A 27,306-nucleotide genomic window follows, 5' to 3' on the forward strand; every position below is an offset into this window, starting at 1 on the left:
GATGACATCAAGGACGAGGTACTTGTACAGAGAGACTGGAGTAGCTGGGATTATTCATCTTATTGCAGAGAAGATTAAGGATAGGGGTGATATTCAAAGTTGTATGCCCATCATATACTGAGGAGTAAGATATTTCTGTGAGTGGGTCAGTAACCAGGGATAGTAGATTTAAAGTAATTTGCAAAAGTAGAGAAATAAGATTTTTTAACGCAGTGTTACTGGGATCCAGTGGTAGAAGATTCTATTGGAATTTCCAAAAAAAATCAGCTGAGCGTGCACATGGAGGGCTCTAATTGTAAAGGGGAAAATGTTGGGGTGTGGAGCTGAATTGGGCAGATTTTTCAGAGAGCTGGCACCCACAGAGGCCAGAGGCAATAAAATCCAACTCAGTACTATTGATCATCTATTCCTTAATGGTACTAAAAGATCTTATTCCCCAACATCATACAAAGATGCACCATTATGCCAATGTTAATCACGAAACCAGTGTTAAAGTAAAATTTAAAAGTTTTTGGATACACCGTTGTGGGAATCACTGACAAGGGGCCACCTCATCATTGAAAGCTCGGGTGGTATAATTTGTATGCCACTTTCCAAATAAAAACCATAACTCTTCATATCCAATGAACATAATAAAATGTCCCTGATGATGATGAATAAAGTTGAAGGAAGTGGCTCACCTGCTTCACTTCTCTTTGTTGGGATAGCCTGGTTTTTGCTTTAATCATGGTGGTCGGATTAAAATATAAGTCAGCAATGAAGTCAATAAAATTATTATTTGTACTCATGCAGCCAAGTGCCTTCATAATAAGCTTGTAGCTCTGGGAGTCAGATCTTTAGCCTTGAGTTTAAAAACTACAGCAAGGTCTTTCCTATTCCTTCTGGTCCCTGTCAATAAATTACTTAGAATCTCAATATCAGGGTCACTGCTAAAAGTCCCTCTGTAAGTCATTCAGGGCCACTGCATCTGACAATTAAAATTTTTGTGAACACCTGGAATAAAATTGAATAGATAGTTATCAGCCTCCAGTTATTGATGTTTTGTAGCTTAATTGGTTCAGTCTTGGGGATAAAATCAGTGCGGCCGTTTTTGCTGTTGTTTGAAACTTTACTGTATTTTATTTCCTGATCTCACTTAAAGTCATGCCATCCAGTTCAACAGCGGTATCCTTTTAAAAAAAACATCAAGCACCTCTGTGATCTTGGTTGCACTAACTACTAAATTGTCATACCTTGCCAAAGATTGCCAACGGACAATCTTTCCCATATTCACCTTTGACTCAAGCTCTCTGGCAATCAAACTGTTAATGTTCTTCTTGTCCTTGACTACTTTTTTAATTCCAGAACCCTTTGAACTTCAGCCTCCCTCCAAATAGATGAGGACTGACCCTTGCCATCGGTTGCGGTGACTTCCCCACAGAAACCATTGGCCACTGTTGTTTTAGAGTCCATAAAGCTCATCTCGACTTAGCCCTATTCCACATGAAAATTCCATCCCAGGCTCAGAACACCGGAAGGGCTCAGTTCTCCCCTGGCCTGAGGCATTGCTGTCCTACATAGCTGTATTTACCCTGCCCTTAGAATAGTGACAAGCAATTGCATGATACTTACCAACTGTACCAATGACTCTCATTACATTCAAGGTGTTTGGGAATATTTAAAAACCAGGCTTGGTGTGGGGTAAAAAACATTTCACATTTGTCTATTGTAAGCATCGGCTGCCATCTGATCAAAAGAACTGTATGTTACGTTAGTATTGTTTAAACTATTCCTGCTCATATAATTGAAATACAGTGGAACCCCCTTTATACAAGCATCAAAGCATTAATTTCATTGTGAGAACTGTTCATTATTTGAAGAATTAGATAATTAACAAATTCCACTGGGATTTTTGAAACCTTTCACTATTTGGGAGTTTAAGTATCAAGGGGAGTTCAGTTATGAAATAAATTTCATTCTAAAATGAATGTTGTTATAAGATTTCATTATAAAGCATGCTTCATAATAAAGGGTGTTTCATTGTAATGGTTTCATTATAAAGAAGTTTGGTTTTCAATGTATTGGCTATGTTAATAATTGTGGTACTGAGGTTAATATGCACATCCCTCGAACTCAAGTCTTTTCAAATTCACATCACTGTGTATCACACTGAGAGGAAAGAAATAAAATTTTGTCTGGCTGAAATTGGGTTTTTCTTTCAGTTTAAAAGAAACAAGTTCAAGCCAGCTTAACTTTACTACAATGCATTTGATTGCAGAATGTTGAAAAATACGTGGCTCAAAGTAATTTCTGGCCTGACTTCCATTTCTGTCTAACCCTCAATGTTCAATTTCCAGCTCTAACCCTTCACCCTCTCCTTTGCCCTGTCAGGCCTTCTAAAGCAGGCAGGTTGAAATCCTGACAAGGATAGGTGTTAAAGGCCACACAGTTAACCAGTAAGAAGCTGGAATTATTAGAGATTGCTGGTTGCATTCATCAATGTTCAGCAGCTGTGCTGATTCATTTTGAGTTCAGTTGTGCTAGAATTAAGAACGTAGTGTAACCTTTGTTTAATGTACTCATTTTCTTTCTTTGTCCTGTAAAATAATATACCCACTGTTACTTCCACTCTGCACGTCCGTTTGGCTATAATAAACCAGTTTTTATCGACTTTGGGAAGAAGGAAATTGAATTTGTTTTACAGCCCAAGCATATAGCAAAGCACTACAACCAATGAAGTAACTTGGTGATTAACAACAGAAGATTCTGGAAGCGGTCAGCAGGTCAGCCTGCATCTGTGGAAAGAGAAATGGAGTTAACATTTCAGGTCGAGGATGATTTAGACGAAGAAACTTTTTCCACCTAAAATGTTAACTCTGTTTCTCTCTCTACCAACGCTGCTTGATCTGCTGAGTGTTTCCAGCACCTTCTGTTTTTATTTCAGATTTCCAGCATCTGCAGTTTTTTGATTTTCATGTAACAGTGAAGTGGAGCCAGTGTGGTCACCTAACAGGCAGTTTATAAACAGCAAACACCTACAGCATCCATCCTTCAACATAGATCAAGTGGTAATGATCAGATACTCTACGTTGAGGTGTGGATAATAGGACACTGAGGAGGACTCACTTAAATTTCTCTAAAGTAATGACACAGGATCTTTTACATTTACTGACATGGCCTTGGTTTAATATACAACACTTCTGACAATACAGTGATATCTCAGTAACTCACTGAAGTGCCGTCAGCCCAGATTTTCCTGTTAAGTTTGTAGAGTGGAGCTGGAAGCCACAACTTTTCGATAGAGTCAGGACTGTTCTCAACAGCACCACAACTGACACTTAAGAAGATTAGCTGAGGAAAAATTAGTGTCTTCTGTTCCTGGGTCCTTGCGAGTCACAGCTGTGAATATTGATCTGTTCCATTGTGAAGAATTCCATGTGTCTCTAAAGATTTTAAAAACCTATTAATTTACAAACTTGGATTTACTGGCAATATCAACATGCACGGTAGTGTAGCGGTTAGCGTAAAGCTATTACAGTGCCAGTAACCCAGGTTCAATTCCAGCTGCTGTCTGTAAGGAGTTTGAACGTTCTCCCCATGTCTGTGTGGATTTCCTCCGGGTGCTCCAGTTTCCTCCCACATTCCAAGATGTACAGATTAGGAAGTTGTGGGCATGCTATGTTGGCGCCGGAAGCGTGGTGACACTTGTGGGCTGCCACCAGAACACTCTATGCAAAAGATGCATTTCACTGTATGTTTTGATGTAGACGTGACTAATAAAGATATCTAATCTAATCTAATCTAATAAATACCCACCCGCAATTACCCTTTGAACTGACTGACTCATTGGCATGTCCAAGGGTAGGTAAGAGTCAAATAGGCCAGACCAGGAAAGGACAGAAGGCTTCTTACTTTCATAATGACAAAATGGATAGGTTCTTCATAAGGACTCAGAGGGTTTATACTTAGCATTACAGATACTAACATTGAATTGTGTGCCATGGTGGGATATGGCATCCCCACTTTATTAATCCAGAATATAGATGACTAGAACCTTAAAAATTTTTCTTTCTCTCTCTCTCTGTCCAGTAGGATCTACATTATTATAAGCCATCTTAATAACAAATTGAAAGGTAGAAGAATTATAGTCATGAGGTTGTACAGTGAGGGACAAGAGGAATAATTCAGATATGATTAGAAGGGCACTCCCTGAAAAGATTGCACAAGCAAATTCAATTGGAACTTTCGGTAGTGAAAGTATGGTTGAAATGGTGAAATTTGTAAGGCTCTGACGGAGGAGCAGGCAAGTGGGACCAATGAGTGATTGCTTCTGATCCAGCACTTGAACAATACTTCTGAGCTGTGTGATTCTCTAAAACAGTATTAATGTGGATTGTTATGCCAAAGCAATACGTCAACAGCAATGACACACTGGAGAGGAATTCTTCACCTTGACCTCTTGCCCTCACACTTGCCTTATTACAACTTGACCTTTTAAGAATTGTCCATTTAGATAACAAATTGAGACTCATTAATCTCTCACATGCACGTATTGGATGATTCCTACCTCGTTCACCAATATTTGACATTATACCGGGTGTGGTGCAGGGTGGAGTACCTATGAAGAAGCAGATTTCCCTGATTTCAGCTTCAGTTTTCTGCAGTGAATTTCTCAGTAACACCTCTTTATTGCATGTCCTGTGCACTTTACCCTTAAAGTAGTTACTTTGCTCCATGTGACACACATACAGGTGACTCTGTGAAGAATTTAACATTGCACAAAACCCTCAAGGTGAATGGATATAAAAGTCCTCGTGATATCCATTTGAAGGTGAGCAGGAATCTCCCCGTTCGCACTAATTGGCCCTATTGTAGTGTTGGAGGCCAACAAGTGGACGGTGGCCAAGACCAGCTAACAATCCTGTTTGGAGTGTAAAGTGGCTTCACACTGACCCCACCAGCCATTACAGATGGTGTAAGTTCCAGCTAAATGCCCACTTGTTCCAATTTTAAGAGTCATTTTCCTGGAAATTCGATTGCCTGATGCTGTATTTTTCAGCTTTCTGCAACTGAAAGTTAATTTATTCTGGAGTGAAATGTGACAATGACCACTTCCAAAAGAAGGGTTGGCAGCCCAGTGGTCTGCATTGGTAGGGTCTGTAGTCGCCCAATGGATGGGTGATTGGTGGTGGGTTCTATTGGTGAGTCAGGACTCTGTGATTGACAGTGGTGGGTTGTGGACTGGGGAGATAATCGCCAGGTAGAGTGGGGAAGGGGGTGAGGCTAGAACTTGTTGATTGGTGGATGGGGGAGGTTTTGTAGATTGGACGATTGGTGGGTAGGAGTTGCTCATGTTGAGAGTCTGGGGGTCCCCACTGTAGGTGTGGAGAGAACCAAAAAAAAATTATATGGTGCCTCCTGCTTCCTATTCATTTTGATCAGTTTTCGTGATGTTTGAGCACCTTAGTTGTACCTCCAGGAAAGGGCATTGTGTTTGGTTCTTAGTACAAGGCCACACATTCATCTCCTGATGGTCCAGGTTTGAAAACCCAGCCTGAAACAGTCCTTTCTTGAAGTGTGTCCTTTGAGTAGCCCAGATCGGAAAATACCATGGCCGCTACACATAATATTGTTTATCTTGAAAGGTTTATCTTTTTAGCTTCAGTTATTAGTGCTGTACCTTAAAAAGGAGGCATATTTACTATTGTTTTCCTTTGTAATGGTTACTAGGACAATCCCATTGCATTTATATTCAGGGCCCAACATGTAGAAGGCACACTAGCAGCTCTACTTCATTAGGAGTTTGAGGAGATTCAGTATGTCACCGAAGACTCTTGCAAATTTCTACAGATGTACGGCGGAGAGCATTCTGACTGGTTGCATCACCACCTGGTATGGAGGCTCCCATGTGCAGGCTTGCAAAAGGCTGCAGAGGGTTGTAGACCCAACCAGCTCCATTATGGGCACAACCCTCCCCGCCATCGAGGACATCTGCAAGAGGCGGTGCCTCCAGAAGGCCGCATCCATCTCTAAGGACCCTCCATCTGGGATATACCCTCTTCTCATTGCCACCATCAGGGAGGAGGTACAGGAGCCTGAAGACCCACAGTCAACGACTCAGAAACAGCTTCTTCCCCTCTGCCATCAGATTTCTGAACAGTCCATGAACCCATGAACACTACCTTTTTTTGGCCTGTTTATTTTTGCAATTTATAATAATTTCATGTCTTTGCACTGTACTGCTGCTACGAAACAACAAGTTTCACATCATCCAAGTCAATGATAAGAAATTTGATTCTGATTTATATTGGTTGGATGATTGAAGGAACCTTTTTATATTCATTTGCAGAAGGTGGCTGATTGCAGGCAAGGCCAGCACTTATCGCCCATCGCTAATTGCCCTCGAGAAGGTGATGGTGAGCCACCTTGAGCCAGGGCTCTTGTGATTGACAGTGGTGGGGTGGGGACTTGGGAGATAATCACCAGGTGAAGTGGGGATGGGGCAGTCCTTCTGGGAATATAATCCCAGAATGCTCTCGGGCAGGGAGTGCCGGGATTTGGACCCAGTGATGATGAAGGACCAGTGGTACGTTTCCAAGTCAGGATGATGTGTGACTCAGAAGGGAACGGGCAAGCGGTGGTGGTCCCATCCACACGCTGCTCTTGCTCTTTTCGGTAGAAGAGATCATGGGTTTGGGAAGTGATCAGCTAAGTGACAACAATGCATTTTGTAGAGGGTGCACACTGCAGGCACCTTCCTCTGGTGGTAGAGGAGGGAGTGGACACTGAGGATGGTGGACGGAATGCTAATCAAGAAGGCAATTCCCCTTGTCGTTGAAGTGCACTCATCCAGGCAAATGGAGACCACTCCACCACAGTCCTGACTTGTACGTAGTGCAGACAATCTGAGGAGTCAGGTAAGTGAGCTAGATCTTGCAGGAACTAAGAATGGAAAATAAAGGGGACCTACTTGTTTAATATTTAATATTTGATCAGTTTTCTTGGTGGTTAAGGTCCTTATTCATTTGTGCATCTGGAGTCAGCGTTATACAGTATGGAAACAGGCCCTTTGGCCCAACTGGTCCATGCCGACCAATTTGCCTGCCTGAGTTAGTCCCACTTGGCCACATTTGGCCCACATCCCTCTAAACCTTTCCTATCCATGTACCTGTCCGAATGTCTTTTAAACATCGTAACTGTAACTGCCTCTACCACTTCATCTGGCAGTTCATTCCATGTACCCATCTCCCTCCCTGGGGAAAAAATTCCACCCCCCCCCCCCCCGGGGTCCCCTTTAAAATTTTACCCTCTCACCTTAAACCTATACCCTCTAGTTTCAGACTCCACTACCCTTGGAAAAGGATTGTGACCATCCACCCTATCTGTGCCCCTCATGGAATTGGTATTGGTTTATTATTGTCACTTGTACCGAGGTACAGTGAAAAACTTGTCTTGCATACCGATTGTACAGGTCAATTCATTACACAGTGCACTGATGATTTTATATAGAGGCCAGCCCTCAGCCTCCTATGCTCCAGGAAAAAAAGTCCCAGCCTATCCAGCCTCTCCTTATAACTCAAGCCCTCCAGTCCCAATAACATCCTCGTGAATCTTTTCTTCACCGTTTCCAGTTTAATGACATCCTATAGCTAGGCAACCAGAACTGCGCACGATACTCCAAGTGCGGTCTCACCAACATCTTGTACAAGTGTAACATGACGTCCCAACTCTTGGACTGGTTCTTGGTACAAAGGCACCCTCTTGTCTCTAAGTTGGAAAAGTCAACCTGAAACAGCCCTCCCATGATAAGTGGGCACCATGGAAACTGGGAATATATTGTGGCCACTACACATATCTTTTGTTTTAGAAGTTTCCTTAGCTTTAGTTTCAAAAGGAAGCATATTTATTGGTGTTTAAGGTACTTATTCATTTGTGCATCTAGAGTCATAGTGCTATTCAGCACAGAGACAGGCCCTTTGGCCCAACTTGTCCATGTGGACCAAATAGCCTACCTGAGCTAGTTCCATGGTGTGAATATTATTTGCCGTTTACTAGCCTGTGTCGGAATGGTGCCTAATTCTTGCACACAAGCACGGTCTGTTTCGTTGTGCAAATGGAATCAAGCATCGTACAACATCAGTAAAGGTCCCCAATTTTGTCCTTGTAGTGGAAGAAGTTGTTTATGAAGTTGTCTCTGTTTAGGACACTGCAGTCTGTGAACTCCTAAGGTGATATCCTGGGGCTAGAATTAACGGTGTCCAAAAATCCTCCGTTTGTGAGGTACACTTCCAACCAGTGCAGAATTTCCCCTTGATTCCCATTGACCAGTGTTTTCTTCACGGAATTCTTGACATCATTCTTGGTCAAGTGTTACTTTATGCCAAAGGCAGCTACATTAACCTTACCAAAGGAATTCAGCTCGTTTGCCACGGTGAAGTCTGGAGTCAAGTGGTTGTGGAAAAATCCAAACTGAACATCCATGTGCAAGTTATCAGTGAGTAGGTTCAGCTTGAGACCACAACCACAACTACCTTCTTTTGCATTTGGAATGATTCTAACCACTGGAGAATTCTTCCCCTGATTCCCATCGACCAGTCTCACCAGTCTCCCTGGTGTAAAGCTCAGTCAAACATTTCCGAGAAGTTTAGTGCAGTTACTCTTGCTTCACCTCTGGAAATTAAGCACTTTTCTCCCCCCCATGTTTGGACTGCAGTTGTACTGAGGCTGGAGCTGGGTGTTTCTGGCAAACACCGAACTGAACGTGGTGAATAGATTGTGTGTGTGTGTGTGTGTGTGTGTGTGTGTGTGTGCCAGTTGATAGCAGTGTTGATGAAATCTTCCATGGCTTTCACGATCATTGATTATGGATTGTTGTTTTGCTTGGAGTTGTGAATAAATGACAACTTTCTACATTGTTGTACATCTACAATGTTGTATCTGTATTGGCTAGAAGCATGGCAAATTGTAGAACATAAATCTTTAGCATTGCAAATGAGATGCAGTCTGGTCTAATAGCCTGCAGTATTTCCAATGCTCTACTTTGGTATCACAAGGAGTGAATCAAACTGGGTTGAAGGCTGGCTTATGTGAAGGGGACCTCAGAAGGAGGCTGAGATGGAACCTCCACTAGGTACCTGTGGCTGAAGGTTGTCGCAAATGTTTCAGCTCTGCCTTTGGCTGGACTTTGCCACGATTGAGAATGGGACTGTTCCTGGAGGTATTTCTTCTGGTAGCTCTTCAATTGTCTGTCACCATTCCCGAGCAGATAACACTGGGTATGCAGAATTTTGATTTGATGAATGGTTCTGGGGTTGCTTGATTCAGAGTCATGGAGTCATACAGCATGGAAACTGGCCCTTCCCCCCAACTGGTCCCTGCTGACCAAGATTCCCATCCAAGCTAGTCTCATTTGCCCACATTTGGCCCTTCCCTCGAAACCTTTCCTTTCTGTGTACCTGTCAAAGTACCTTTTAAATGTTGTTAGTGTACCTCCCTGGACCACTTCCTCAGGCCACTCATTCCATATACTGACCACCTTCTGGGTGAAAAAGTTACCCCTCAGGTTCCCATTAAATCTCTCCCCTCTCACCTTAAACCTATGGCCTCTTGTTCTTGATTCCCCAACCCTGGGAAAAAGACTGTATTCATTGACGCTATCTATACTCCTCATGATTATACACCTCTACAAGATCAGCCCTCATTCTCCTACACACCAATGAATAAAGTCCCAACCTGCTCAACCTCTCTCCATAGGTCAGTTCCTGGTGTCCTGGCAATATCCTTGTAAATCTCCTGTGCAGTCTTTCCCATTTAATAGCATCTTTCCTATAGCAGGGTGACCAAAACCAAACACACTATTCCAAATGCAGCCTCACCAAGGCCTTGTACAACTGCAACATAACATCCCAGCTTCTATACTCAACGCCCTGACTAATGTAGGCCAGCGTGCCAAAAGTCTTCTTCACCAGCCTGTCTACCTGTGCTGCCACTTTCAGGAAACCGTGTACTTGTACTCCTGGGTCCCTGTTTTCTACAACACTCCCCAGGGCCCTACTGTTCACTGCGAAAGTCCTACCCTCATTTGTCTTCCCAAAATGCAACACCTCACAATTATCTGAATTAAACTGCATTTGCCATTCTTCGGCCCACTTACCCAGCTGATCAAGATCCCTCTGCAATACCTGATAACCATCTTCACCACCACCTACTTTAGTGTCATCTGCAGACTTACTAACCATGCCTTGTACATTCTCATCCAAATCACTGATATAGATGACAAACAGCAATAGGCCCAGCACCGAGCCTTGGGGAACACCACCAGTCATAGTCCTCCAGTCAAAAAACAAACTTCCACCATCACCCTACCATCAAGCCAATTGTGTATCCATTTAGCCAGCTCTCCCTGGATCCCATGCAATTTAACTTTCCAAAGCAGCCTACCATGAGGAATCTTATCAAAGTCCTGAATGAAGTCCGTATAGACTACATCTACCACCCTGCCCTCATCGACCTTCTTGGTTACTTCTTCAGTAAACTCAATCAAATTTGTGAGACGTGATCTCCCATGCACAAAACCTTGCTAACTATTCTTAATCAACCCCTGTCTTTCCAAATGCATGTATACCTTATCCCTCAGAATCCCCTCTAGTAACTTCCCTACCACAGATGTTAGGCGCATAGTTCCCAGGTCTTTCTTTGCAGCCCTTCTTAAATAAAGGCACAACATTAGCCGCCTTCCAGTGTTCTGGCACTTCACCCGTTGCTAACGATGATGCGTATATCTCAGCCAGGGCTCCCACAATTTCTTCTCTAGCTTCCCACAGTTTTCTTGGATATACCTGCAGGCCCTGGAGATGTACCTACCTTCATATGATTTAAGACATCCAGTACCTCCTCTGCTGTAATGCAGACTATCTTCAAGATATCCCCATTAACTATCTCAAGTTCTGAAGTCTTCATGTCTTTCTCCATGGTAAAAACTGAGAAATATTCATTGAGGACCTTGCCCATCCCCTTCAGCTCCACACAAATGTGTCCACGTTGTCTTTGAGTGGCCCCTATTCTCTCCCCAGTTACTCTTCCTCCCCTAATATAAAATCTCTTTGGATTCTCCTTAGACTTCTCTGCCAAAGCTGTCTCATGACCCCTTTTTGCCCTTCTGGTTTCCTCTTTAAGTACACTGCTGCATCCCCTATACTCCACCAGGGATTCATGATCCCAGCTGCCTGTACCTGACCCATGCCTGCTTCTTCCTGGCCAGAACCTCAATATCCAGGGTTCCCTACTCCTGCCAGCCTTGCCCTTCACTCTAACAGGAACACGCAGATCTTGAACTCTCATTATCTCACTTTTAAAAGCTTCTCACTTGCCGGATGTCCCTTTGCCCGCAAACAACCTGCACAAATCTACTTTTGCCAAGTTCCTGTCTAATACTATCAAAATTTGTCTTGCCCCAATTTAGAACTTTGTGGACCAGATCTGTCCCTTTCCATAACTAATTTAGAACTATGGTCACTGGTCCTAAGGTACTCCCCTACTGTCACCTCAGTCACTTGCCCTGCCCTACTTCCCAAAAGTAGGTCAAACTTTGCCCTCTCCCTTGTAGGACCTTCTGTATATTACTCGAGGAAACTTTCCTGAACCCACAACAAATTACATGTTGCTTTCAACGCGTGTAGTCCTGCGTTGCCGTTTTGCCAGCTTGGCACCTCATCTTTATGTAAGCCTAGTGTCACCGTTCTGTCCTTGCATTCCCCACTGAGCTAAGATCAGTCCCTTTGGCCTCACAGTAATGATAAAGTGAGGGATATATCAGGCTAGGAGATTACTGAATGTGCTAGAATAACCATCAAAATTTATCTTGCTCCAATTTAGAACTTTGTGGACCAGATCTGTCCCTTTCCATAACTAATTTAAGAACTATGGTCACTGGTCCCAAAGTGCTCGGCAACTGTCACCTCAGTCACTGCTGCACCTCACTGCTTTGAATTGCTGTGTTGTGCATCTAATGCACCTTGCACAATGGCAGTGCCGCACAGCACGCAGGACTTCCTCCATATGGTCATCAGTATTCTCAAGGGCTGTGTGATAGTCACTACTCCCAGTAATGTCATGGATAGATGTGTTTACAGTCATGGACAGATGCACCTATGAGGTCAAGCAGTTTGACTCCTTGCATTAGTTCTCCAAACCCAGCCTGGAAGCTCTGGCCTTTGTGATTCAGCCAGGGTCCCCAGTACTCTGCTACCAAGGTAGTCACTGCTTTTCATCTTAGTGTTGCTCAGCATGTAGTGCTGATTCATCAGCTCAGGGAGAATGGTAGGTGAAAGCTCAAGTGAAGCATTCCGTGTTTCAGTACACATCATTGTAAGCTCTTTGATGTGGTGGAGTGTTAACCAGTAACTAGAATCAGTTGGGAGTTGTGCCAGCATTGGAGACTGCTGCCTCAAACGTCCACAATCTGTTCTCCTCCCTTTAGACATGTGTTTAAAGATTTCATGGAGCAACTCCTTGTCCGTTACTATACAGGTAAAAACTAAAGGGCTTCCTGTGTGAAGCTGATGCTCAATAACACACGGCGCTGGGTTTTCTGAGCCTGCAGGTTTGTCCTGGAGTCTCCAGAAATTGGAACTGCTGTGAGAAGTCCTGGAGAGGAATCACTCCACCAGATTTAGGGATCTGTGTTCATTTGTTCATTTAATTTGTTCACTTACTGTACAACCAAAAACCCGAAGGGGAAAAGAACTGTTTAACTGAAGTTGAGAATCTGATCAGTTGACAGAGTTTCCCCAGGAGAGTGCAGGTCTGTGGGGGGGGGGGGGGGGGGGGGGGTGGGGGGGTGCTTTTTGGAAAACCAGAAGTGGAGAGGAGCAAGTGATGTAATGAAATCTCCAGGAATAAATCCATCTCAAAACGACAGCTGGATGGGTCTGGGCCACAAGTGCACAACACACCCCGAATCATCTAAACTGGAGACTCACGAGACCGCAGGTGCTGGAAACTGGAGACAGATCAGATCTCTTTATTCACATGGACATCCAAACACACAGTGAGATACACCTTTTGCGTAGAGTGTTCCGGGGGCAGCCCGCAAGTGTCACCACGCTTCCGGCGCCAACACAGCATGCCCACAACTTCCTAACCTTTAGGTCTTTGGAAGGTGGGAGGAAACTGGAGCACCCGGAGGAAACCCACACAGACACGGGGAGAACGTACAAACCCCTTACAGACAGTGGCCGGAATTGAACCCGGGTCGCTGGCGCTGTAAAGCGTTACGCTAACTGCTACACTACCGTGCCTGCAAGAGATGGTTTGCTCCAAATCATTTAAAACATTTCTTGACTGATGGGACACAACCTCCCTTGGTGAATGTGAGAATCAAACTACTATTCCCTATTTTTCTTTGAGAACATCAGTCATTCTCTACTCTGACAATGTCCGGTTCCCAAGATGCAACCATTTGTTTTTGTGAGAACATTATATCCACCCAAATTCCAGCAGGTAAACCATCTGAAGATGGAAATGACAGGCTGACAGTGTGACCAGAACGTCACTGTTTGTACAAGAACTGTCTCCTAGTTTAGTTGTGGCTGCAGGTGGTGACATCATCATTCCCTACCAGAAAGCTCCTGAAGATTGATTAATCCTCTCACCTGTCAGGATTGGTGTCTGGACTGAATAAAGTGATTGGAGGTGATTATAGGCTCATCATTTGTATTATGGAACCATCTTCCTATCACTGCATGTACCTGAATAATCCTGCCCTTATGGTTTTAGTTTTGATTATTTGTTCCATTTGCAAATAGAACTCGTAATCAAAATTGGGACAGTGTCTGCCTCTGTGGTGCACTGGTTCACAGGAACTTTGCGGCTGCTTCTACTATCTTGCATGTAACTCACATGGCTGCATTCTTTACAAATATTCTTAGGTGTGGCTCAGTGGATAGTGGTCTTGACTCAGAGTCTGAAGGTTACGGTTCAAATGCCACTTCAGGATTTTAAACACGTAATATAGGCTGACTCCGGGACCTTACTGAGACAGCACTCCCTTGGCAGGGCACCCTGAGTTGTTATACTAAAGCCACACTTGTGTGCAAATAAAGCGATCTATCCAACAGAATGGAGGGTTTTTTTTAGCCAATATTCAGCTGTGAACCACAGTCAGATTATCAGGCAGCATCAATACCTACAACTATCTGTGAACTTATGTCCAGACTGTGCAGTGGTGTAACCTGCTCATAATTAAATCTGTTAGATCTCCACATGCAGATTGTCTGACACATTTGAAGAGCAGACAGTTCTCAGCAAAAACTTGTAAAGGCACAATACCATGGCTGTTCCCTGGGAGACAAAGGATTGATGGGATGCTGGGCTTTGTGCTATGGGAAGCTAGAAGTTTAGATTTTGAAGGAAGGACATTGAAATTGGTAGAAAGCAGGATGTAAAATATAGGAGCAGGTGTTGGCCATAATTCTCCTTAAACCTCTACCATCTAATGCCCAAACTTCCACACAAACTGACTTTCCTTCCCTATTCACATGTTGTTTTCGAAACCTTCCAATTGCAAGCTTAAATATGTTGGATAAGTGGGTGGAGATAGACAGTGACCCCATGTTTGGAAGCTTCCTCATTTTTGGAAAAATATGGGTAAATCCACTTAGAGAATGAACGCAACCTTTTGAATGTTATGGGGACATTTCTGTTTTGCATAGGTTATAAGACAGTTCTCACAGCCTTGATATAGCATTCAATAACTGATAGCACATACTCATAGTTGAGTCAGTCTTTGTTCAGGCTCTCAGTCCTGCTGAGCCTTCTTGAGCACACTGAAGAGCAGGGATTACCAGCTTTAGCAGTACAGAAACTAGGAATGGAATGATACTGAGAAGATAAGCATGGCCCCCGTGCAAGGAAGACATGCAAATTTGTGAAGAAAAGCACGACCTGGTGCTATGAACCCTATTCATCAGTAGGTGGAGGTATTGAGCTTGTACACATTCACTATGTGATCTCAGTCACGGGCGGTAAAGGGCACCGAACCTCTTGTTCCCAACTGATAAGTTAACACCAGAAGAGTCTCTGCTCCTCTGAATAACAAATGTAGAATAACTGAACTGTATAAAAGACGCACAGACTTTCCACCCTAGCTAAAGAAAGTTGACATGTCCCCTTTGACCCTCACCAATTTTTTTCGATGCACCATAGAAAGCATCCTATCCAGATGCATCACGGCTTGGTACGGCAACTGCTCTACCTGAAGCCATAAGAAACTGCAGAGAGTTGTGGACACAGCCCAGCACATCACGGAAACCAACCTCCCCTCCATGGACTCTGTCTATACCTCTTGCTGCCTCGGTAAAGCAGCCAGTATAATCAAAGGCCCCACCCACTTTGGACATTCTCTCTTCTCCCCCCTCCCATTGGGCAGAATATATAAAAGCACGTACCACCAGGCTCAAGGACAGCTTCTATCCCGCTGTTGTAAGACTATTGAACGGTCCGCTAGTATGATAAGATGGACTCTTGACCTCACAATCTACCTCGTTATGGCCTTGCACCTTATTGTCTGCCTGCACTGCACTTTCTCTGTAACTGTAACACTTTATTCTACATTCTGTTATTTCTTTCCCTTGTACTACCTCAATGAACTGTTGCAATGAACTGATCTGTATGGATGGCAAGCAAAGCTTTTCACTGTACCTCAGTACATGTGACAATCAGTTTACCAATTTACCCCAAATCCTCTATTTACTTGCTCTATCACTTGCTGGCATAAGCCACTTCAATTTTCATATAAATTTTAGTGAATATTCACCATAACACATCAAACTTTCTTTGCGTAGGAACGGTGATCACAGTTCAAAAAGTACTGTACTTTAAGCAATTGCAGGAGACTTAAAGTGATAAGGGCAAGCTACCAGTTGGATAATAAGTCATTTTTACAGGATGAAGGAGTAGATAGCTATGACTTAAGTAGATGGTTCCCATCTAAAGTTGAGAAATAGATGTCATTATTCTCCCGAATGTTTGAGGAGGGAAAAATTACAGATTGAAAGAGTTAAGCAAATCACATTTAATATTCTCAATCGATCAAAGAAATGACCAAAGCAGTGAGCGTTCCTTCAGACCATTGCGTCCAAGTCATCTGCTTTTTCTTCAACAGGACTGATCAAGTGTAAGTTACAAACCCCACCTGCTCTTCACCATCACAGGGTCAATCACACATTTACAAATGGTAGCCTGTAGGCACAGCTCATTAGTTGTCAGCAATGACATTGCTACAACAAACGTGGTCACTTTATTGTAGATTTTTCTCTCCCTTCCTCCCACAGGTAAATACTCAACATGGTCACACTGCGGTGATGTTTCAATGTAGAGTCAAGTTTATTACAAGTGGGGAATAAAGGGAAATGTTTTACAAAGTGCATGCCTGTGGGGATAATTAATTCTTACAATTGCATGTAGACAAAACCGGCAACTTCAATCCTTGTTCTGTGGGCAATTGATCGGGATAATCTCCATACTTAAGATAACACAGTGATTGGACACAACAAATTAGAAAACAAATATTTACAGGAGTGTTAGAAGTATTGTTCACATGGTACACTGTTGTTGTAGAGATTGCAGCAGTTATGAAAGAAAGTAAGACTCTGACTGATGTTTGACCATTGTCCTTCGAAAGTAAAGGTTCCATTTTCAAAGGGCACCACGCTGTGGAAAGAAAGGGTAGAGGGAACCAGTTCTGATGGACTGTGTTGTAGCGACAAATCAGGTCACAAAGCGTTAGAGGCCATCACAAGACCAGTCAACAATCCTTTAACCCCATACAAGATTAACTCATCGCTTGGCTTGAAACAATGATCTTCCTTTGATCAAGACCTGTTTTCTGCTGTGAGATATTTAAATGGTCCGTTTTTTTTGATGCAGTTTGCCAGGAATCAGGTTTGTTTTTTGGGCATATTGGAAGACATGGAAAGCTGTAAACCTTAGGGCTTGGAATTGCTCACAATACCGCAAAGAGGAAAACAAGAACAACAGGGTATATTGGGTGAAAAACACGATGATGCTGGAGGGACACAGCAGGCCAGGCAGCATCCGTGGAGAAAAGCAAGCGATCAACGTTTCAGGTCAGGACCCTTCTTCAGGGTCTGTCTGCATGGGATGGAACGAACTGGTCAGGACACCCAATCACAGACTGAAATGGGGAGGGATTGGTGATAAGTTGGGAGGGGTTGCGCTTGGGTGCTTTGGTCCTCAATCTTATATTTTCTTTTGACTTTTTTAGTAATAACTTGCTTTTGCATTGAGAAGCATGTATCAATTACGAATGCTTCTATAATAGGACAATATTTCAGAACCAAATCTGTGTTGGGTCATTCAAGTGAAAGGAGTTGGAAGACGAAGGTTGTAGGAAGCGGAAGGCTTAGCAGGTCAGTTATCTTGAAAAACCACAGTAATGAACAGGTAAAAATCATTAGAGCGTGAGCCAGTTAGCCTCCAGGTAAGCTCCCACTGGGGAGTGTTGGATGGTGAGTTAGTGCAACACCTTCCTGCCTTTCTTTCACACAGTTTTCTTCCACAATTGTTTAAGGCTGCAGAGAGTGATAGTTCGACAGCCGACCAGACTGGAGATCACTGGGTAATCCCCCTGTCAACCAAGCTTAGTGAGCACACTGCTGAAAGTGACTGAGATTTATTTTATGTTCGTTATTTATATGTAAGTATCCTAACCTCACTGCATTATCTAGAGGGGCTGTCCTGCTTTCTTGCTGTAAGTTCTGCTTCCTGCCTTCTTATGTTTACATTGTTCTCTCCCCCAATTCCCCTGGCATTCCCTGTAATCCTGCCCCCTCTTATTATCTGAAACATCTGGGTAAGAGCACTTCACTAATTGGGCTCAAGGACTTGAGGCGAGCAAATGGCAACTTGTGGCCACCAGAGTAAACCTCCTGCTGATGATTAAGAAGGGGGTGAAACTGCATAGAATATACAACATGGCAACAAGCCATTCAGCCTGTACAGTCTTTAGCAGGGTCTTTGCTCCTCTTAAGACTCCTCCTGTCTTTCCTTGTCTGAATCTATCAGCACAGCCCCTTATTCCCTTGAACGAATCTGCACCATTCCCAATGCGAGGAAATTCCACAGGGTCCCCACTCTTTGGGTAAAAAAGTTTCTTCTGAATTCTCTGTTGGATTTCAAGTTGAATGTCTTATATTAATGGTCTTATAAAGTAGTCTTTGCCAGTGATATTGAAGAGTGGGCGTAGAATGGGCATTTGATTTGTTTTTATCCATCTGCAAACCACTGGCCACTTTCATCATCGAACGGTTGGTGGAACTCACCTGTCGTAGAGACTGCGACAGCAGGTTTGAAGGTCCACACTGGTTCCATTAAAGGAACTGCTATTGAGGTAACTTATGCAGTCCAAAACCTCCCTGGGCACAAACAGAATCCCTAAAACACAGAAAGCAAAGATGATTCTGGCACCAAATAGGTAATCAGTTATTAAATCAGTTCTTTTTCTCTCTACAGATGCTGTCTGACCTGCTGGATATTTCCAGCATGCTCTTTTATTTCAGATTTCCGGTAACTGCTTGCTTCTATGTCTCAGTTCCAGCATGATTTTTGTTTGATAAAGGGTCTTCAACCTGAAACATCAGCTCTGTTTTTCTCTCTCCACAGATGCTGCCTGACTTACTGAGTGTTTCCAGCTTTTTCGATTTAAATTTTGTTTTTTCCCTCTCCCTGTCCTCACCCATCTGTCTCTAGTTACACCTCCCTCAGACAGATCAGCTGTATAAACAGAGCTTTACTGCCCTCTCTCAGCAGGCACCACTGCCACCTGTGTCATTCAGTCCCTCTTGCTCCCCACCTTCCCACCCTGCAACACAAAGCACGTTGGATTTCGATCTGATCTCAGTTCCAATGAAAGATCATCTGTTTCTCTTTCCACAGATGCTGCCCGACCTGTTGAGTATCTGCAGTATTTTCTCCTTTTATTGTAATTTGATTTTCAATCCATCATTGAGGCTTTTCGTTCTGCAGGGTAGGGTTGGGCTTTCACTATAGAAGAAACAATGCTGAAAACACATTGCTTACCTGCGACACACGCATTCACCAGCGAGGTGAGGAAGCCGGTGACCAGAGCTCGGATAACGACCTCCGCAAAGTCACTCTTGCGGTTTGGGGCCATGGCAGCTGTACAGGGTGGGAGAAAGGGAAGGGCAGAGTGTGAGAGAGAAGTAGCTATTGTGGAGAAGACATGAACTTATACTAAAGAACTTTGCATAATTATAGCACATTACAACAGTTACTGTGATTTTTGAAGCATGGTCACTGCTAATTGGAGAATGGGTTTTAATTATTTTTTGAGGGATGGATCCTGGCCAGAACATGAAAAGAACACTTTAAAAAGTGCAAGGGATATTTTCCATCCAGCTAAGGAGACAGACTGAGCCTTGGTTTAAAATATCATCCAAAAAAACATCTCCGATCTGAAACGTCGACTGTCTATTTCCCTCCATAGACGCTGCCTGACCCGCTGAGTTCCTCCACTATCTTGTGTGTGCTGCTCCATGTTTTCAGCCTCTGCAGTCTCTTGTGGCCCCACTCTAACCGCTACGAGCTTCCATGGCACTCTTTATAAAATACTTTTTTTTGGGCAAGGCCAGCATTTATTACACATCCCTAATTGCCCTTGAGAAGGGCGGTGGTGGGCCTCCATCTTGAGCAACTGCAGTCTTTCTGGTGTTGTTGGGGAGGGAGTTCCAGGATTTAGACCTAGCGGCAATGAACGACTAACGATATATTTCCAAGTAAGAATGCTGTGTGACTTGGAGGGGAACCTGCAGGCGGTGGTGTCACCATAATGTCCTTGTCCTTGGTGGTAGAGGTCATGGGTTTGGGAGGTGTTTTTGGAGTAGCCTGGGTGAGTAATGACAGTGGAGTTTGTAGGTAAAGAGTCATTGAGAGGTTTACTGCAGAAACGTGCCCTTCGGCCCACGAGTCTGTGCCAATTATCAAGCTTCCATTTTTACACTGATTCTACCCTAGCCCATTTTATTCTCTCTACATTCCCATCAATGTGCCCCAGATTCTACTGCTCACCTACACACTGGGGGCAACTTACAGCAGCCAATTCAGCTGCCAACCCGCACATTTTTGGGATGTGGGAGGAAACCGGAGCTCCCGGAGGAAATCCTCGTAGTCACGGGGAGAATGTGCAAAACTTTACACAGACAGCATCAGGATAGGTGGTGCACACTGTAGCCACTGTGTGCCGGTGGTGGGGGAAATGAATACATAGGGTGATGGATGGGGTGCAAATCAAGTGGGCTGCTTTTGTCCTGGATGGTGTGGAACTCACTGAGAGTTGTTGCAGCTGCACTTGTCCAAGGAAGCAGAGAATATTCCAGCAAACTCCTGACTTGTGCTGACTTGTGCCTTGTAGACAGTGGAATGGACATGGAGGTGAGTCTGACCTGCTCCTGTAGCCAGTTGAGGGACAGTTGAGTTGCTTGTCAATGCTGGGGGAGTGGACAAAATAATGCCATTGAATTTCAAGGGTAAGGGTTGGAGACAGTCATTACTCGGCACTTCTGTAGCATGAATGTCACGTACTACTTTTCAGCCCATGCCTGAACATGGTCCAAGTCTTGCTGCATGCAGGCACGGGCTGCTTCATTTTCTGAGGAGTTGTGAATGGAATTGAACTGGTGTGTTAGCCTGAATTATGTGCTCAGGTTTACAGTGTGGAACATTAATGCACAAGCTACTGATTCAGAGGTAGCCATGTCACAGAGTGACTTTGGGTCTTTTGCATAATTATTTTATTGAGCTGTAAAAGGATGGTGTTGCTGTATTGGAGGAATTTTAAATGGATTCTATTCCTGAAGTAGCCTTTGCTAACCCTTTTGAGTGCCAGCTCTTTCAGTTAGAGCAAGTTGGAGCCCTTCCTACTGTCTCCAGGGCCCAAGCATAAAATATGTGTGATCTACTAAAGGGGTGAGATGTTTAATCAAGGTTTCTTGTTCCACCAAGCTGGATGTAAGTGATCCCATGGCACTGTGCAAAAGGGAGCAGAGAGTTCTCTTGCTATCTTGGCCAACATTCATTGCCGAGTTTGCACTAATAATAGATTAGCTGGCTATTACTGTTTGTGGTGCTTGTCTTGTGTACGTCAGACACTGTATTCCCTACATGGCACTATTCCTTACTTCTGACAGTTCATGTGGCTTCCAACAGCATATTCCCATCAGTTCCATTCTCCCTCCTTATTTCCCTGTATCCCTGCATCACCCACCATGCCCAACAGCTCCCCAGTGACTCTTTCTTGCCACTTGCACCTATCCCGGGAACATAGTGCAGACAAATCAACCACATATTATCCAGTGGCCCTTTATGGAAATTGCCCGCGGATGAAGAATACCAGTCAGGAGGGGAAATGCGTTCGTTGGGCTTACACGGAAAGACCTTCCACCAGCTCCCTCACATCCTCGGAATGTCCCAAAGCAGCTTCCGTCCAAAGGAAATGACCACCGATAAAGGGCGTCAGAACAGACAAGATAAGTCAAAGGAGCATGGTTTGCTGCTGAGATTTAGAACACCTAAAGGCTGCAGAAGGCTGACTTGTCACGTCGAAGGGCTTTTGGCACATAGACAGTGATTGGCTACTTACAGAGTCCTCCGAGCATGATACCGATCGAAGAGAAGTTAGCAAAGCCACAAAGGGCGTACGTGGATATCGTTTCTGCTCTGAGCTACAAAAATAAAACAGGAATCAAACTTTTTCCATCCATTTCTCTCACCTCAAAGAGGTTCCAATTAAATTCCCACTTTGTCATAGTCATACACCACAGAAACAGGCCCTTCGGCCTACCATGTCTGTACCAACCACCAACTAATCCCAATTACCAGCACTTGGTCCATGGCCTTTATGCCTTGGCGATTCAAGCACTCATCCAGATGCTTCCTAAACGTTGTGAGAGTACCTGCCTTCAACAACTCCTCAGGCAGTGGGTTCCAAATTCCAGTCACCTTCTGCGTGAAAAATTTCCTCCTCAAATCCCTCCAAAACTGCTTACCCCCTTACCCTAAACCTCCAGTTTTAGACACGTGTTTGAATGTATGTTACTTTTAACTGAATGCATGATCATCACATTGTAGGTAAAGGGGTTCATGGTGTTTTGGAGCAGATTATTTAAGCCCCAAGACCCATGTACAAATTCAACCTAGACTGAAGTGTTGCTGAAATGTTGGTAACCAAAATGTAGTTTCAACTGGTCTCCTCGCTAGAAGTCACCATACAAAGGGCCTGGCTCACTGCAAATATCCACTCCATGGTGAAGAGGCAAATGAGCTCTGGGAAAAGCATGGTCAAACCACAAGTAAAGGGTAAATATTATAAAGTACTACATTTATACTCTGATCATTTATGTTACAATTATCAAAGCTGCATGTTAATATATATTTGAGAACTCCTTGCACGGACACAACATTGGCTAATGTAATAAATTGGCTGAGCCTGGTATTGGAGGCTCCAATGCACAGGATCGCAAGAGGCTGCAGAGGGTTGTAGACTCGGCCAGCTCCATCACGGGCACAACCCTCCCCACCATCTAGGACATCTTCATGAGGTGGTGCCTCAAGAAGGTGGCATCCATCACTAAGGACCCTCACCACCCAGGACATGCCCTCTTATCATTACTACCATTTGGGAGGAGGTACAGGAGCCTGAAGACCCATAGACAATGATTCAGGAGCAGCTTCTTCCCCTCCACCATCAGATTCCTGAACGGTACATGAACCCATGAACACTCCCTCATAATTTCTTTGTTTTGCACTACTTATTTATTTTTCTAATTTATAGTAATTTTTATGTCTTTGCACTGTACTGCTGCCACAAGACAACAAACGTCACATCACAGTGATAACAAACCTGATTCCGATTCCCCACCCCTCCATTGCCAGGTACCTCTGTGTCCCCTACTTCCCAACACCCCTAGCCTTTTGTAAACTTCCCACCACCTTTGGCATTGCATTAAAGTAGTTACGTTAGGATCGGTGGGCACCTTGAGTTAATGCCATCTCCTGGAGTTTGATCCAAGAGATGAAGGATTCCTTGACCTGTTGGTGGCAACAACTCCTTCGGGGCCTGGCTTCTTGTTGGCTTAAACTTAACATTGGACATGGTGTATACTCACTGAGATCCACTGCTTTTTGCCATCAATAAATTCAGGTACACCCGTCAGGCGTCTGTCCATGTACTGGGAAAGTTGCTGGTAAGCCACAAACTCGTTGAGAAAGAGTTTAATTCCAATCAACTCGGCCACAAGGAAGGAATCTTCCCAGTCTGCTCCCATTATGAAGGCGACTGGCATGAAGACGTAGGAGCAAATGTTCTGCAAGAATGGTACAAAACAGTCCTCGTTGCAGCACCCCACACCCTTAATCAGAGACTCAACCTGAGTGTGTTCATGGTGCAGTTAGGGGAAGTAGTCTTCCAGGCTCAAACCAGAACTGACAGACCACCCACCAGGAAGGGATGTGGCTCTTCAGAAAGGTGACGGGGGAAGCCTTTAAGGTTCTGAAAGAGTTTGATAGGCTAGTTGAAAGAAGCTGCTCCCACTTGGAGGAAGCTAAGTGACGATAAATATGAGGTGGTAAATAATAAACCCAGGAGGGGCTTCTTAACCCAAAGAGTGAGTAGAAAGTGCAACTCGCTGCCACAGGGAGTGGGTGAGGCCAGTACAATGGATGTATTTAAAGGAGAGGTAGATAACAATGAGGGAGGATGTCAATGGGAGGCCAGTGGGTTTATAGCAAAAACCATTGAATGCAGGAGTCAAATGGCAGCAGGAACTGCCTGTAAATCTTGTGATTCTGCCCTCCCATTCAGTAAGGTGTCGTCCTTGACTTCTTTAATTGTCATAGAGTCATAGACCTATACAGCACGGAAACAGGCCCTTCGGCCCAACTCATCAATGTTGCCTAACTGAACTAGTCCCATTTGCCTGTGTTTAGCCCTTATCCCTCCAAACCTTTCCTATCCATGTACCTGTCCCAATGTCTTTTAAATTTGTTGTGTCTAATAGGAAATTTAGGGGTAACTAATGTGTGGCTCACATAACACTGTGTGTACCCCCTTTAAGGACTGCAACATGTGACCAATTGTCCTGTGAATGTACAGCAACAATGGTCTGGAAGAAGCTTCCAGGAAGTCAGTCTCTGTCGAGTAGCTGCCACTGAATGTCTGGGCACTAGGCATGTGGTAGAGAAAGGGCGCACGCCTTTTTTAAGTCCTTTGGCAGTTGATTAATTTAAACTGTTGACTCTCCACCTTATAATGACCTTGGGAAGACCACAATTGGACCATTGTGCCCACTTACAAGCTGAAGACATTTAGAAGGATATAGGGTCAATGGAGATAGCGTAGAGCAGTCCCAGTGGGGTTCAGCTTGGGGTGAAGGACAGGGCAGATAGAACCATAGAACCATAGAGCACAAAACAGGCCCTTCGGCCCACCATGTTGTGCCGTCCATCAAACCACCCTCACACTACCTAACCCCTTCCTCCTGCATGTCCCCCCATCCCACACTCCTCCATATGCCTATCCAACAAGCTCTTGAACCTGTTCAATGTATCTGCCTCCACCACCACCCCAGGCAGTGCATTCCATGCACCAACCACTCTCTGGGTGAAAAACCTCCCCTTGACATCTCCCCTGAACCTCCCACCCATAACCTTAAAGCCATGACCTCTCGTCTTGAGTATTGGTGCCCTGGGAAGGAGGCGCTGACTGTCTATCTATTCCTCTCAGTATTTTATATACCTCTATCATGTCTCCTCTCATCCTCCTCCTTTCCAGTGAATAAAGCCCTAGCACCTTAAGCCTCTCCTCATATTCAATACTCTCCAATCCAGGCAGCATCCTGGTAAATCTCCTCTGCACCCTCTCCAACGCCTCCACATCCTTCCTATAATGAGGCGACCAGAACTGAACACAGTACTCTAAGTGTGGCCTAACTAGAGTTTTGTAAAGCTGCATCATCACCTCGCGGCTCTTAAACTCAATCCCGCGACTTATGAAAGCCGACATCCCATTGGCCTTCTTAACTGCTCTTTCCACCTGTGAGGCAACTTTCAATGAACTGTGAATATGAACCCCCAGATCCCTCTGCTCCTCCACACGGCCAAGTACCTTGCCATTCACCCAGTACTCTGCCCTGGAGTTTGTCCTTCCAAAGTGTACCACCTCACACTTCTCTGGATTGAACTCCATCTGCCACTTGTCAGCCCAGCTCTGCATTCTATCAATATCCCTCTGTAAGCTCCGAAAGCCCTCCACACTATCCACAACACCGCCTATCTTAGTGTTGTCTGCAAACTTACTAACCCAGCCCTCCACCCCCTCATCTAAGTCATTTATAAATATCACAAAAAGTAGAGGTCCCAGAACCGATCCCTGCGGGACACCACTAGTCACTGCCTTCCAATCCGAGGGCACTCCTTCCACCACAACCCTCTGCTTTCTACATGCAAACCAATTCCTAATCCACACAGCCAAGCTTCCTTGGATCCCTTGGCCTCTGACCTTCTGAAGAAGCCTACCATGAGGAACCTTATCAAATGCCTTACTAAAATCCATGTAAACCACATCCACCGCACTGCCCTCATCAATCTTCCTGGTCACCTCCTCAAAGAACTCTATCAGGCTTGTGAGGCAAGATCTTCCCTTCACAAAGCCATGCTGGCTGTCCCTAATCAGTCCATGATTCTCAAGGTGTTCATAAATCCTATCCCTTAGAACCCTTTCTAACAGCTTACCCACCACAGACGTGAGACTCACCGGTCTATAATTCCCTGGCCTATCCCTATTACCTTTTTGAACAAGGGGACAACATTCGCAACCCTCCAATCCTCCGGCACCACCCCCGTGGACAACGAGGACTCAAAGATCCTTACCAGCGGTTCAACAATCTCCTCCCTAGCCTCTCGAAGCAGCCTGGGGAAAATCCCGTCAGGCCCCGGGTATTTATCTGTCTTAATATTATTTAACAACTTCAACACATCCTCTCTCTTGATATCTACAACCTCAAGAACATTACCCCTACCAGCACTCCCTTCCGCATCATCAAGACCCCTCTCCCTGGTGAATACCGAAGAGAAGTACTCATTGAGAACTTCTCCCACTTCCGCCACCTCCAGGCAAATTCTACCACCTTTGTCCTTAACTGGACCTACCCTTACCCTAGCCATCCTCCTACCCTTCATGTACTTGAAAAAGGCCTTGGGATTTTCCTTAACCCTACTAGCCAAAGCCTTTTCATGTCCCCTTCTAGCTCTCCTTAGCCCTTTCTTAAGTTCCTTCCTCGCTACCCTATATTCCTCATGGGCCCTGTCTGAACCTTGCTGCTTATACCTCACGTATGTTACCTTCTTCTCCCTAACAAGTCGTTCCACCTCTCTCATCACCCACGGTTCCTTCACCCTGCCATTCCTTCTCTGCCTCACCGGGACATATTTATCCCTAACATCCTGCATAAGATCCCTGAACATCGACCACATCTCCATGGTACATTTTGCTTCAAAAAGGACATCCCAATTTACACTCCCAAGTTCTCTCCTTATAGCCTTGTAGTTCGCTCTTCCCCAATTGAAAAACCTTTTGTCCTCTCTGCACCTGTCCCTGTCCATGACAATTTTAAAGGTTATGGAGCAATGGTCACTGTCCCCCAAATGCTCACCCACCAATAGATCCTTCACCTGTCCCAGTTCATTTCCTAAAACTAGATCTAACATGGCATTCCCTCTAGTCGGCCTGTCAACATACTGCGTCAGGAATCCCTCCTGGACACATTTAACAAATTCCGTCCCATCTAAACCTTTGGCACTAAGCAGGTTCCAGTCTATATTTGGGAAGTTGAAGTCTCCCATTATAACAAACCTGTTATTTCTGCTTCTCTCCAAACACTGCCTGCCAATCTGCTCCTCTATATCTCTACTGCTACCGGGGGGGCCTATAGAATACTCCTAGTAGAGTAACTGCTCCTTTCTTGTTCCTTAATTCCACTCATACAGACTCTAGAGATGATCCTTCTACAACATCCATCTTTTCCACAGCTGTAACAGTGTCCCTGACCAGTATCGCCACCCCTCCTCCTCTTCTCCCCCCTTCCCTATCCCTCTTAAAACACCGAAAACCAGGAATATTCAATATCCACTCCTCTACTGACGTCAGCCACGTCTCAGTAATAGCCACGATATCATAGTCCCCCATACTTATCCAAGCCCTCAGTTCATCCCCCTTATTCCTGACACTTCTTGCAT

The 27,306-nt window shown here is 44.5% G+C and overlaps 1 protein-coding gene and 1 non-coding gene across 3 annotated transcripts in view; one reads left to right on the forward strand and one right to left on the reverse strand.

The window, feature by feature from the left end:
• The first annotated feature begins 14,815 nt into the window (after positions 1 to 14,815).
• Positions 14,816 to 14,925, forward strand: LOC127585362 (U6 spliceosomal RNA). Its single transcript, XR_007958506.1, has one exon. It is a non-coding gene; the product is annotated as a U6 spliceosomal RNA (small nuclear RNA).
• A 1,188-nt stretch (positions 14,926 to 16,113) lies between these two features.
• slc28a1 (solute carrier family 28 member 1) overlaps positions 16,114 to 27,306 on the reverse strand; it is a 46,024-nt gene continuing 34,831 nt past the window's right edge. For both annotated transcript variants that reach the window (XM_052042592.1, XM_052042593.1), the window contains exons 14-18: positions 23,181 to 23,378; positions 21,656 to 21,737; positions 19,078 to 19,176; positions 18,321 to 18,432; positions 16,114 to 16,689 (exon numbers count right to left, since the gene is read on the reverse strand). In XM_052042592.1, coding sequence (XP_051898552.1) covers positions 16,560 to 16,689; positions 18,321 to 18,432; positions 19,078 to 19,176; positions 21,656 to 21,737; positions 23,181 to 23,378 — 621 coding nt within the window. In that variant the 3' untranslated portion in view covers positions 16,114 to 16,559. The remainder of the gene's footprint in view (positions 16,690 to 18,320; positions 18,433 to 19,077; positions 19,177 to 21,655; positions 21,738 to 23,180; positions 23,379 to 27,306) is intronic.

Source organism: Pristis pectinata, chromosome 32, assembly GCF_009764475.1.
Source record: "Pristis pectinata isolate sPriPec2 chromosome 32, sPriPec2.1.pri, whole genome shotgun sequence".
In the NCBI taxonomy this organism is placed as follows: Eukaryota; Metazoa; Chordata; class Chondrichthyes; order Rhinopristiformes; family Pristidae; genus Pristis; species Pristis pectinata.